The 13,048-nt window shown below is 43.7% G+C and overlaps 1 protein-coding gene across 4 annotated transcripts; it reads left to right on the top strand.

Annotated features, from left to right (window-relative positions):
- Nucleotides 1–216: 216 nt before the first annotated feature.
- On the top strand, nt 217–12,116 carry LOC6734796 (ALK tyrosine kinase receptor). 4 transcript variants are annotated; one of them, XM_016181798.3, is made up of 9 exons: nt 217–475; nt 5,324–6,364; nt 6,469–7,162; nt 7,229–7,721; nt 7,788–7,975; nt 8,040–8,217; nt 8,290–9,323; nt 9,382–9,589; nt 9,655–12,116. In XM_016181798.3, the coding sequence occupies exons 2-9, from the start codon at nt 5,570–5,572 to the stop codon at nt 11,168–11,170; spliced, it is 5,106 nt and encodes a 1,701-aa protein (XP_016028003.1). In that variant the 5' UTR covers nt 217–475; nt 5,324–5,569; the 3' UTR covers nt 11,171–12,116. The 4 variants fall into 4 exon arrangements, with proteins under 4 accessions (XP_016028003.1, XP_016028004.1, XP_016028005.1 ...); XM_016181799.3 differs by lacking the exon at nt 217–475 and adding an exon at nt 2,144–2,500; XM_016181800.3 differs by lacking the exon at nt 217–475 and adding an exon at nt 2,144–2,510.
- Nucleotides 12,117–13,048: the final 932 nt, after the last annotated feature.

The following is a 13,048-nucleotide window of genomic DNA, read 5'->3' as shown; positions in this document are numbered from 1 at the left end:
TCCAATTGCATTACCACTTGACACGTCGCGACGAAAACAAATAAACAAACACACACGAACCCAAGGATGCGGCAGCCGTGAGAAAAAATAAACACGAAGAACGCACCAGCAGATATATCTCGTTCAGCAGACGCCAGATGAGATGGACTCAGTTCGGGTAGCCAGTTCTTCGGTCGACGCCTCCGCATCGGTCTTTAGCTTCTGGCCGATCTCAGCCGCCTGCTGGTATTCAGTATTCATCGAACAGTCGCATCTCTCAGTCGCCCAGCGGATGTTGCAGCACAGGAACTACATAGATATTCACGCGATTCCATAGAGAAACTGAAAGCGAAATCCGTGGTATCCGCAAGATACACGCTCGTGTGCGCGGCTTTAAGTGAATATAATTGAAGACCAAGTGATATAAATAGTTGGATAAACTCTTTCTTCAGCCGCGACACGTGCCGGGCACACTTTTCCCCTTTCGAAAATCTGAGTGAGTTTTACCCCTTAAAAATCGAAAAACTATTTTTAAATATATATATATTATGGTGAAGTGCATCTGCTAGATGCAAACTGCGAATACTGAATATTTTATGTGCCAATTTACGCAGCCCTAAACATTTTACGGGCCCGTTTGCTTTTTCAAAATAAGAAAAACATCAACGAATGGCAATTATATTTTTATAAATGATAGAAGGAAGTCTACTCGACTGTGCTTATTAACGAATAATATTTAGTTCAAGATGTTGTGTATATTTGATTTACTTGATTCTTTGGCACAATATAGACTTTTTACCGCCGTTTTCGGACTAAATTTAAAATTCAACACGCTCGTCGTAGTCGTCAAAGTGGATGCTGAGTTTTCTTCTGATCATGCCCGCTTTTCTTCTCTCTTCTCTCGATTGCTTTTTGTTGTCTGCGATTTTCTACAGCTGCCGACGACACTTATAAATATATTTGCATATATTAGCGTGTTCTACAGATATACGTATGTACATATATCTGCACATGTACACTTATCTGCGCGATTCTATATTAATTTTCGCTTACTTGTCGCTATGTCTGTGTTGCCCATTTCCGTTTGTTGTCGTCATTAATTGATGTTGTTTATGCCAAATAAAAATATTATTTCTGCAAAAGAAAATACGGTTTTGTATTAGCGAATTTTCTTAGAAATATGGGAAAGAGTTAGCTGGGGATAATTATGAACATTATGTTAGTACTTGCTTTAATACTTAAATATTTATACCACTCCAATTTATAAAACACTAATTAGTGTTTATACAATGAACATTTATTATTTGATTACGATTTCCTTCAAATATCTGCGAGTCTTATGTACACAAGTTTTTAAACGACCCCAAAGACCCTTCAATATTCAGCGAGTAACCATTTGACCTTTCATCATGCATCATGATTTCATTTACAAATTACCATTGAAAAGCAGAAAATTCAATTATGTTCCCGCGAAGTGCAAGTCTGGCCGCTGGAAACCTGGCCAATGGCACCTGTTGGTGGCGAGGCAAACGCACCTTGCGTTAAGACCAGGCTTACTTAAATTACAAGTGTCCGGCTTATAAGCCAGCACGTCACAATCTCCGAGGGGCGAAACAGGACCAAGATAAATGCATTTGTGTCGCATCCGTGACTCTGATTAGGTGATATTACATCGCCGGACGAAGGAGACGCAGGAGGCGCAGGATGGGGTCCTTAATGCACTGCAAATTGAAAGAGGAAACGCAGCTACGACTGAAACTGACGCACAAGCAGGCCCATCGGCCCCCCCTTCGGAAAGGGGGGGGTTTCGCCACTGCAGCGGCTGATGGAGCTAAATTCAATTTCCAGTAGTTTGCATTAATTTCCCGGCTTATGCCGACCGCCAGAGTGCGCCACTGTCGCAGCCAGTCCTCCCTTTCCCTTTCCATCACATTTTTCTCACTTTCACATGCAATCTGAAACAGCAACAGCTTTCGCTGGCTGAAATGTGGGGAGAACGAGTGAGCTCTGTGGAAAATCCAGCGAGTCGGAGAAGAAATTTCCTCAATTTCCAAACGCATCTGTAACTGTGCGCTCGTGTATCCTGTGGCTCGATTTCAGGCGCAGGATATTCGTTTAGCCACCGACGCGAGATGCCGATGCCGATGCCGATGCCTAGGATGCTGGCCGGGCTTTAACGAATTTCCCCACATTTCAGTCTTCGTTTGCCGAGCGTCGTGCGCGCAAGTATCCCTCAGAAACGCGGATAGACGGCCTCCAAAAAACAACAAGATATACCCAAAAAAAAAAAAAGATAAATCTGAAGAAAAACAATATATGTAGTACCACCAACAACAGTGCTAGAAAAGTTAATACTACAAAAGGGAGCAAACACAAGCAGCAGCAAATGAAAAAGAAAAGGAAACGTGAAAAGTGTAGCTGAAAACTTCATTTTCTTCAAATAAAAACCATATTTTTCCCCGAACGATACATAATTCAAGAGAAGCAAAGCTTCAGAAAATTTTGGAAGAGCCACAAATCAGTGCGTATTGGTAAAAGTGATTACATATTCGAAATGCGAAATCTTTGCTTTCAATTTGAAATAATGATGAGCAGTGAAAAATCGAATGAAAAATTTGTTGAGCTGCAGGAAAAATTTCGTTACTTCCAAGCTTGAATGCGCGTGTGTGTGTGTGTGTGGTGTGTTTTTTTGTGTAGTATCTTTTGTGCGCCTCGGCTGCTCTGTATCTGTGAGATACGCAAAACAATTTGTCTGCGCCATTAGTAGCGAAGAGTGTCCTATGTGTGTGTGTATCCTGCGCAGTCAACGATACCGAGGCTGCGTCTCGCATCCTGGCAAATCCTTGCCACCATCGCCATCTAAATTGGAGTCGGGCACAGAGGGCAGCGCAATATTTGCGACGTTGACGCAGCCCCCACTCGCTCCTTCTAATGTAGTTGTTGTTGTTGTTGCTGGTCCTGCTCCTGTGGCGGCAATGTGTGTGTATCTGCAAAATACGAAATACAGACCAAGGATACTGTCCATGTGCTAGCGCTCTTTTGTTGCTTCACTTCGAAATTCGGACTATATTATTGTGGCTTCCATTTAATTTTCTTTTTATTATTTCTGGAAAACTTCGGTTGAGGACACAATAACATTTTTATTATTTCCTTTACTGGAATCGAGTAATATCTGCATTAATTTGGGTAATAACTCAATGTGCACCTACACTGAAATAACATAATTTTGGATATTTTACAATGTTCTATATACAAATATTTTTTGATTACCAAAACTATTATATAAAGTTTAACTAATAGGTATAATTCAAACTTGAAGAAATACCCTCTTAGATATAATATGCAAGCTCTGTATATTTAGTTTCATTAAAATCAAAGTTTGGATCGAGTATAGTAACTGACACTAAAAAGTTAGACAGACTTGTCTTCAAGGTTAAATCTTACCTTTTTTAAATCAACATCTAACGTTTATAAATACAATTGTTTTCAAAATGTTGGCCCAATCTACAGTTTAAACTTGATCTTTATAATTGGTACATACATCTACATATCTATATCTATTTGGTGCTTGCCCAATTATACTCCAGATGACAAAATTCCCGCAAATTCTAGTTTTCGAGTGGGCTTCGCTCAGCATCGTAACCCCCGTAACTCTGCCACTTGTCCGTGTCTTGAACTTTTGCCTCAACTCGAGTTGGCTTCCTGTTGAAAGGGTGGCGGGGGAAGGTCCTTTTGCATTCATGTGTAGTTTCAGCTAGTTGGCTTACCGCTTTCCCGCTTTACCGTTACTCGCAGGACTTTCAGCTTCAGTTGCGTTTCCGTTTTCTGCACTCGCTGCACATCTCCGAAGAGAGTGGATGGGGGGTGGAAACCATCGAGTTCTCGCTACTTTACAATTTTCGTTATTTTTTTTGCTTTTTACGAGGCGTGTTTTGGCTCTCTTTGAGCGTGTGTGTGTATTTACAATTCTGTTTTGTTGTTGTTTTCGCGACAGCCATTTTGTATTGCATACTTTGCGTACTATGAAGTTACACACACACATACCAAGAAACTTTCTTTTTATTTGTGTGGAAAATTTCCCGACTTTTTCGCTTTCCCAATATGGAATATATATATTTGCTTTATTTCTCGGGGTCTTCTCTTGGCCAAAATAATAGAAAATGCGAAAAAACGAAAGGCTAGTCAGCCACAACAATATCACTTTCTTACATCTCCCTATCTCTTCCTCTCTTACACATTAGCATCTCTCTTTTTTTCCTTTTACTCGCTGGTATACTTATAAAGAAATTTGAAATTAAAGGAAATTAGAAAAACAAATTAAAGCTACAAAATAAAATAAATAAATACTACCGAATAAAAAAAATGCAACTGAAATAAATCCCAAAAAGAAAATGTGGCTGAATACCATTATACGATTGTCTGTGTGTTTGTGGAAAAGCGAAATGTTAAAAGTGATTTTGTATGACGCCCCTTTAACAGATGAAAATGTCTGGGCCTATACAGCGAGGTAGATTGATTCGCTCAGGAATAGAAATAATTCTGAGAAAATCCATTTGGATATGTGGGTTTAGGCAATTGAAGGTATATGAATGTAGAGAAATTTTAATTCAGGCTGCTGGCAACATTTTAAAATCACAACAGCAATCTGTAAACCAATTATTTCGTTCAAATAAATCAAACAACTAAAAAAACGACTTTCGAACCCCGAACAACAAGCCAATTTATACAATAATCGAATACTTTTCCATTAAATTTTGTGTGAAATGAATGTTATCTGCAACATAAGAAAAATTATACTTTGACTTAAGTACCATGTCAATTCCGCGAATCCATTACAACGAATTTCCCAAGCACTTTGGCAAAATCAAGCGGCACAATACACGCAAAATGTACTAGAAAGCCAACTAGAGCAAAGTTAATTGAATACCGCAATCGGCATGTGCACTTGGGCCAACAGATTGCATACACTTCAAATTTCGCCAGGTAATCAGAGGGCCTGCCATCGATGGGTTCCTTTTAGCCAGAGGGAAAATTCGTTTTTCCACGAAAAACACATTTTCACATGGTGGCTTCCCTATTGGATTTTAGGGCCTTGGGCTTCAATTGTCAAAATGCTTGCCTGCAGGGGGCAGCACTTTCATTGATCCGTCGCCAGGACGAGGGGTTCGTGTGCTGGTCCTTTGAAAGAGCACGCATGTGGATGTGTGGGTTGGCCAAATCCTAAAACCCCGTGCATTATGAAATGTCATTACGTGGGCTGCTTTATCTCTGCTCAAAAGTCAAAAGTCAATTAGGGTTGATTAATTGTACATTTTAGTTAACAAATTTCACATTTTATCGACAGAATCACGACAGAGGAGGCAATTAATTAGGACGAGAGGAAATACCCACCTTTGGGTGAAGGGTTTTTAGCAATGAGCTGTCTGCACTTGAAGAACTTCAAATGCGCCAAGTGGTCGCAATCTTTATCGAGGAGTTAAGCAGCGGAATATCATACCATAAAAACGAATCATACATTTAAAGGGATTTCTCGGAAAGAATTCTTTACCCTACTTCTGTGAAAAGTCGTTTAAAAGGAGTGGCTTCAAATATGCCACAGCTCAGGCAGCTGGTGGTGGTCCTGGCCATCCTGTCCCTCCTGGTGGATCCCTCGTTCGCCCAGCGTCCGCTGATCATGAACCACACCTTCAGCTCCCTGCCGATGTCCCAACATCCCAGTTTCAACAGCTGGCCAAGTGCATCCGGGGGAAAGCAACTGCGCAATGGCAGGCTCCATGAGCAGCCTTTGCCCCTGCCACAACCCACTTTGCCGGTGGCCACACAGTACGAGGACTACGAGGCGGCACCGCCAGGATCGCGAAGGGATAACAAACGGCGACTGGCTCAGATGGCCCAACGCCCAGGCAGCGGGAATGGCGGGCGGCGAGGCATGGAGTCCCTTCGAAAGGAGCTGATGAATCCATCGGTTGGTGGTCCGGGCGGAGGTATTTCCGGCGGAGGGGCCGGCTATCCTTCGTACTCCGCCACCTCTTCCATTGGACGAATAGATGGTCTGGGTCAGGGCCTTGGATCTGCGGATCGGTACGGAGCGATATACGACCAGCTGAGGCAACCCAGTGGAATGGCCGCCATGACAGCCGGTCCCCTTGGAGGACCCTACTCGACAAGGTTCCCTCCTCTGTACGCCGGTGTGGACGACCAGCCCAAGCGCTCAAATCGGAAGAACTCCATCAGCGAGCTCTACAAGCTGAAGAAAGCCCTCAACCAGGCGGATGAACCTGCTGGCGGGGTGACGCACGGAAACTTTGAAGGAGATCCACAGCCCTCGTCGGCGGATCCACTGCAAGAAATCAAGGATCGTATACGGGATACATCACCAAATGCGGTGAGTTATTTTAAATAAGTTTTTAGCAGAGACTTTCAAAGCTTTTATGTGATAGCTATAATTTATGAATAGTACTGACCAATGCATTCTGTTTTGATTTTTAGAACACCTATGCTCCGCACACGGATGCCACACCGTCATCAGAGTACGAGTATGAACTTGGCGTAAAGTGCAACTTCGAAACCCCGTGCAGCTGGACCTGGGGCAACTATTCGGATGGTTTCCAAGTTATAACTGGCACGGAATTGTCGAAGAGGAATCTCACAGGATTACTGCCAGGTCCTGCAGCCGATAGTATCGATGATGCGAACGGGCACTTCCTGTACGCCCGCGTGAACCCGTCTTCAAGACCCTTGAATCTCACCTCGCCGGAATTCAGCACCACGATGGAGAAGTGCTTTTTAGAGGTCTACATGCACCAGAGCGACATGAGTCACGGACTTTCGCGGGTGGTGGTGGAACTACTCCACACGGCGGAGAGCAGTTGGGTTCCGGCCGAGATTCTGGGCGATAATGTGCGCCAGTGGACCAGGAAGGTATATCGCCTGGGTCGCGTTTCGCGCGATTTCCGCATCGTTTTCGAGGTGGTTCCCGATCTGAGAGTGGGCCAGAAGGGTCATGTGGCGTTGGACAACCTGCGCATGGTGAACTGTTTTCCCGAAGGTACAAAGTCGGAGAAGTGCAGCACCTCGCAGGTGAAGTGCACCTCCAGCAAGGTGCCCGTGTGCATACATCTACCACGAATTTGCGACATTACCAGGGACTGTGATGAGGCGGAGGACGAGCAGCAGTCATGTGGTAAGTAAAAATAAATATTGAAACATAAAATTGTAAACAAAAGTCATTGCTTTGAATATATTTCAGATAAAATACCCTATGGCGGTCGTTGTGACTTCGAGGAGGACTGGTGCGGTTGGCGGGACTCGGGAAAGACGACGCTCACGTGGTCAAGGCATACGGGATCATCTCCCACCCACGATACGGGACCGGATGGGGATCACACAATGCAGCACCTGCAGAACAACACCAGTGGATACTATATGCTGGTCAATATGAATCAGCATATGAACAACTCGGAAAAGAACTCGATTATTGGATTTGCCAGCAATGCGATCATGGTTAGCAAGACCTTCAATCCGCCGCCATCGGTACATGGAAACCCGGACTCTCCCTATCGTAACTCGTGTGTTGTGAGGTTTTTCATCCACCAATTCGGCAAGAATCCGGGCAGTATCAATCTCTCCGTGGTGGAGATGAAGGAAAAGGAGAACATTACCACCACACTGTGGTGGAGCACTAAAAACCAGGGCAGCGATTGGATGAGAGCGGAATATGTACTGCCTAACATAACGTCCAAGTAAGTGTCATATTCAAAATCACTTTTCAGAGCAAATGAACTAATTGGATTATCCAACTTCTTTAGATACTATCTTCAGTTCGAGGCTCGCATGGGCATGAGAATCTACTCAGATGTGGCTGTGGACGACTTCTCACTGAGTCCTGAATGTTTTGGCCTCAATATACCAGAAGATCATCTAGGTGGCTACAACTACTGGGATGTCCGACAGAATCTAAAGAGTCCAACCTATAAAGACTTTGAGTATACCAACTGTAAGTTGAGAATTCAGATACCAATTGATGAGAAGTTTCAAATGAAATGTAACTCTCTTTTCAGATCTTGAGTTAACCAGCTGTGACACTCGTGGCATGATAGGACCTTCCCAGGCACAATGTGAAGCTGCCTACAGGGAGCAAAATAAAACACATGTCCTGCGGGAAGTCCATGTGGTTGAGGACCAGAGCAGCTATAAGGGCATGCAGAAGTGGAAGGTACCCCACGAAGGACACTACACGTATGTATTCTCATTCTCATTGTTAAATCCTCACCTTTATGCTAAATCTAATGTATCGCATTCCTTTTTCAGAATCATTGCCAAAGGCGCCAGTGGAGGACTGGGTTCGGGTGGCGTTGGCAGCTCTCGAGGATCTGTGGCTGTGGCCATTCTGGAACTTCACAAGCATGAGGAACTATATTTCCTCGTCGGTCAGCAGGGCGAGAATGCCTGCATCAAGTCCATGGGAGTTCTGAAGGAAGCTGGTTGCGGCACCGATCACGACTTGGATTTAGCCCAATATAGCTTCCGTTCCAAACAGGATATGGTCAAGAATATCTATATCGAAAATGGTGCCGGCGGCGGTGGTGGTGGCTCCTACGTTTTCCTTCTCAATCAGGCCAAAAACGAGGCAGTCCCTCTTTTGGTAGCTGGCGGTGGAGGAGGTCTGGGAATAGGCCAATACATAGACGAGGATTTCCAGCATGGCCAAAAGGCGAAGCCCCTTCAGGCTCCAGAAAGTGGACAGATCAACGGAGAGCCCTTGAATAAAAAGACAGCTGGTCCAGGTGGTGGATGGAGAGCTAAAGAGGATCAGGCCCTGAGTCCCACCTACGGAGCTGCCCTTCTCCAGGGCGGTCGAGGTGGCCACTCCTGTTATGTGGAACTAGCGGACAACGGAACTTCTGTTCACAGACATGGCCAAGGAGGATTTGGTGGTGGCGGAGGTGGCTGCAATACTGGAGGAGGCGGTGGCGGCTACGCTGGCGGAGATGTCTACCTAACTGAGTCGAATGGAGAGGGAGGCAGTTCGTACATCAGCCCCAGTCGAAGTCTCCGGGAAATTAGTGAAATACATGCCGGAGCCAGCAGTGGACCAGGTGCCATCATCATTATTCCGGCGATCGAGGGCTGTGGATGCGACTATAGGTGCGTGGCCTTGGATGAGTTCCGATCGAAGGTGCGGTGCATCTGCCCGGATGGCTGGAGCTTAAAACGGGACAATCACACCGCCTGCGAGATCCGCGAGGAGGCGGGCAAGTCCTCCTTCCAGTATCTGGTTTCCATCCTAATGATCTCGCTTGCTGTGCTCTTCATCTGCATAGCTGCGCTCATCTTTATGCTATGTAAGTATTCAAGAAATTCTGTTTTATGGATGGAAATTATATAATTTTTTTACATCAGATAATCGCTACCAACGGAAGAAACAATCGAAGAAGCGCCACAAGATGCTCGTGGAGCAGGATCTTCAACTTACCCGTTTGCGCAACAATATCGACGACTCCAATCTGAACAACTTCAACCCCAACTATGGATGCGATGGTATTCTCAATGGTCACATTGATGTCAACAGTTTGCCGCAGGTGGCACGCGATAGTCTGCAATTGGTCAAGTGAGTAACTTAATCTAATAAATAACCTAATGTGATCTACAAATGTGATTCAATTTCATTTTCAGTGCCCTGGGCAAAGGTGCTTTCGGAGAGGTATATATGGCATTATACCGCCATCGAGACGGAGATGCTGTAGAAATGGGCGTGGCAGTGAAAACACTGCGGGAAGATCCCAAGCGGGAAAAGGAGGAGGATTTCCTGAAGGAGGCGGCCATAATGGCCAAGTTTAATCATCCAAACATGGTCCATTTAATAGGAGTCTGCTTTGACCGTCAGCCGTATTATATTGTCCTGGAACTCCTTGCTGGAGGGGATCTACAGAAGTTCTTGAGAGAAAACAGGAATACTCCAGAGCGTCCCTCCCTCTTGACCATGAAGGACCTGCTCTTCTGCGCCCTCGACGTGGCAAAAGGATGTCGCTACATGGAGAGCAAACGATTCATCCATCGGGATATCGCCGCCAGGAACTGTCTGCTGAGCAGTAAGGGTCCTGGTCGCGTTGTGAAAATCGCCGATTTTGGCATGTCCCGGGATATCTACCGATCGGACTACTATCGCAAGGGAGGCAAGGCTATGCTACCCATCAAATGGATGCCGCCGGAAGCCTTCCTCGATGGCATATTCACCTCGAAGACAGATGTCTGGTCCTTTGGCATTCTCCTGTGGGAAGTCTTCAGTCTGGGCCGTTCACCATATCCCGGCCAGCATAACACCCAGGTAATGGAGCTGGTGGTGCGTGGCGGTCGATTGGGATCGCCCACCGAATGTCCCGTCTCCATATACAAGGTGATGGCCGACTGCTGGAATCCCACGCCCGAGGATCGGCCCACATTCATTACCTTGCTGGAGCATTTGACCGCCTGCACCCAGGATGCCAGCATAATGAACGCTCCTCTGCCCAATATTCTGGGACCCACAGCCTCCGAACGAGACGACACAGTCATCCGGCCGCCCAATGGCGAGGAGTTCTGTTTGGCGGTGCCGGATTACCTGGTACCTTTGCCACCCGGCGGCAGTAACAATCCATCAGTGGCCAGTGGTTCGGGCTACGTGCCAGAATTGCAACGTCAGCAGATGAGCTCCTGCACTCCGCCGGCGGTCACATCTCCCGCCGCACCACATCCAAGACCGGTGGAGAATATCGCACCGACCAGCGGAGATTGCTGGGAGACGTCATTTATACTACCGAACTCGAAGGTGGAACCACCAGTGGCTGGAAGTGGCCACGATGTTCCATTGGCCGGCGGCGAGGAGGCCAAACTGATCAGCTTGGACACACCACAGCCCACACCAACGACCATCCAGCCACCGCTGTCCTTCGCCTCCCAGCTGGATGGCATCACGTTGGATCCCTCGGCACTGACCAAGAGCTTGCCCAACGGAAATGCCAAGCAGTCGTATGCCAATGTTCAGGTGAAAAACGAAGCCGAGGCCAAGGTCATCAATGGGGTGGTTGGCAATGGAACGGTGATGAACGGGGACGTCTCGACGGGATCGGGTGGTGCCGATTCACCTTTCACCATTCAGGGTTACGCGGAGCGATACAAGGACAACAACAATCATTCCGAAATCAGTTGTTAAAAGCACTCGAAAGTTTGGTACATCAAGAACATAAATTTCCAAATCATTTGGATTTCAAAACAGAAGAGAGCCGTATCGTATATTTTATAAAGATTTTTAAAATCTTTAAAAAAAACGAAACGGTGTAAGTCAAATCTGAACTTTCGTGTAAGATTACTGATTTTAGAAGACTTCGCGACCCCCAAAAATTCGTCTTGTGTAGGAGCAATCACAATTTGCTGGCGCCTCACTGGCGCATTAAATAAATTTACTCTCGAATCACAAAGAGAAAAAAAGAAAATTGAGATAACAAAAAACGAGTGAGAACTTCTCAAAAAAATTGTATTGTATTTTAATCTTAAATTTGTATTGCGTAGAATGAAAAACCAACGTCGGACTAAAAAAAAACTGCAACTAACACGTAAACTTAGTTGGAATATATGTATAGTTTAGTTTTTTACCAAATATTAGTTTTGCAAGAAACAAAAAAATTTAACGGAAGTTACACATTTTGTGAGAGGTTGTATATATTAATTGTATCTAAGTTTTACAATTACCCATAATTTAAATTAACTATTTTTTGTACCTTTAGTTACCATACCCTTCGTTAACGTTTTAAGCTGATGACTGAAATGCCAAACAATATTCCTAAAGTAAAAAAGAAAGTGCGAAACGTTAGCTTATTTTTAATACGCAGTCCAGAATCGGGAACCAAGATGCCAACTCAAAGTAGTTCAAAGTGTCAAAGCTGCTCATTTAAAGTTCGCAATAATACCACAAATGTAGTCAAACAGATATGCCAACACATATGTTTTTAACATAGGATATTTTTTAATTTAGGATTCTCGATTCCCGTATTGTTTACTCCGAACAAATTTAGTGTAAATAAAAAGCTTCCGTCGTAGCGAATTACGTATATTGTATGTATTTGATTAGACCTAAGGCAAATAAATGAAGAAAAACAGTAGCGTGTAATGCGATTAATGAAAAACTACAATTTACAGGGTGATTTTTATGAAAATTCAGTTGTATGTTTGAAAAACAAAAACTAGCATTAACAAAACAAAAGGTGACGCAACGACTTTCAGCTCGACCTGAGTTGCTTAAAATGTTGTACAATATTCTTTCAGCACAGCCCTGTATTTGTTCATCATCATTAATGCTCTTTTTTATCAGGCGTTGATCGGAATTCGAAATTATGTAAATTTAGTTGAAACGTAACAAACAAGCTTTAAATTATATAATTTTTATAAAGATATATTTACGATATACAAGTGAGGCGACAACATAATATTTAACCAAGCAGAAGTAAATAAATTATACAAGAACGAGGCTCGCAAGAGCCAAATTTAATTTACTATATATTGAGGTAGGTATACATGCATATGCATTTATGTATGTATAATTAGTTCTAAGACAATTGAGTGTGTGTTTAAAACAACAAGTCGAAAAAAATATAAATATATACATATTTAGATAATGATACCGTAAAATATATAAGAGGATAAACGTTATGTCTATGTTTTGCTTTATGTACAAGTCTACTGTTAAATGCGCATACATCTATATACACGCAAACATATTCTCGTATATAAACATATGTATAATCAACTTATATATCCGATATGTATGTGCGACTATAGCGAACCGTAAATTAAAATGCTGAATACGCGAGAATCAAAAATCGTGTATATTACAATTATAATTGCATAGGTCTTACATCAATAGTCAGCCGAGCTTTTGTTTTTATTTCAATTATCCATAGCAAGAAAAATATTTAAAAATATATTTTGTATAGAAAATCCGAATTTGAAATTACCAAAATTTGTGCATGTATTGCACTCAAACTAAAGTTATACATTTTGTTCGTTTTATTTAACAAAGTATTTTAACAAGATA

Source organism: Drosophila simulans, chromosome 2R, assembly GCF_016746395.2.
Source record: "Drosophila simulans strain w501 chromosome 2R, Prin_Dsim_3.1, whole genome shotgun sequence".
Taxonomy (NCBI): Eukaryota; Metazoa; Arthropoda; class Insecta; order Diptera; family Drosophilidae; genus Drosophila; species Drosophila simulans.
Note: the sequence above shows the minus strand (reverse complement) of the source record. Positions and strands in the feature narration are given on the sequence as shown.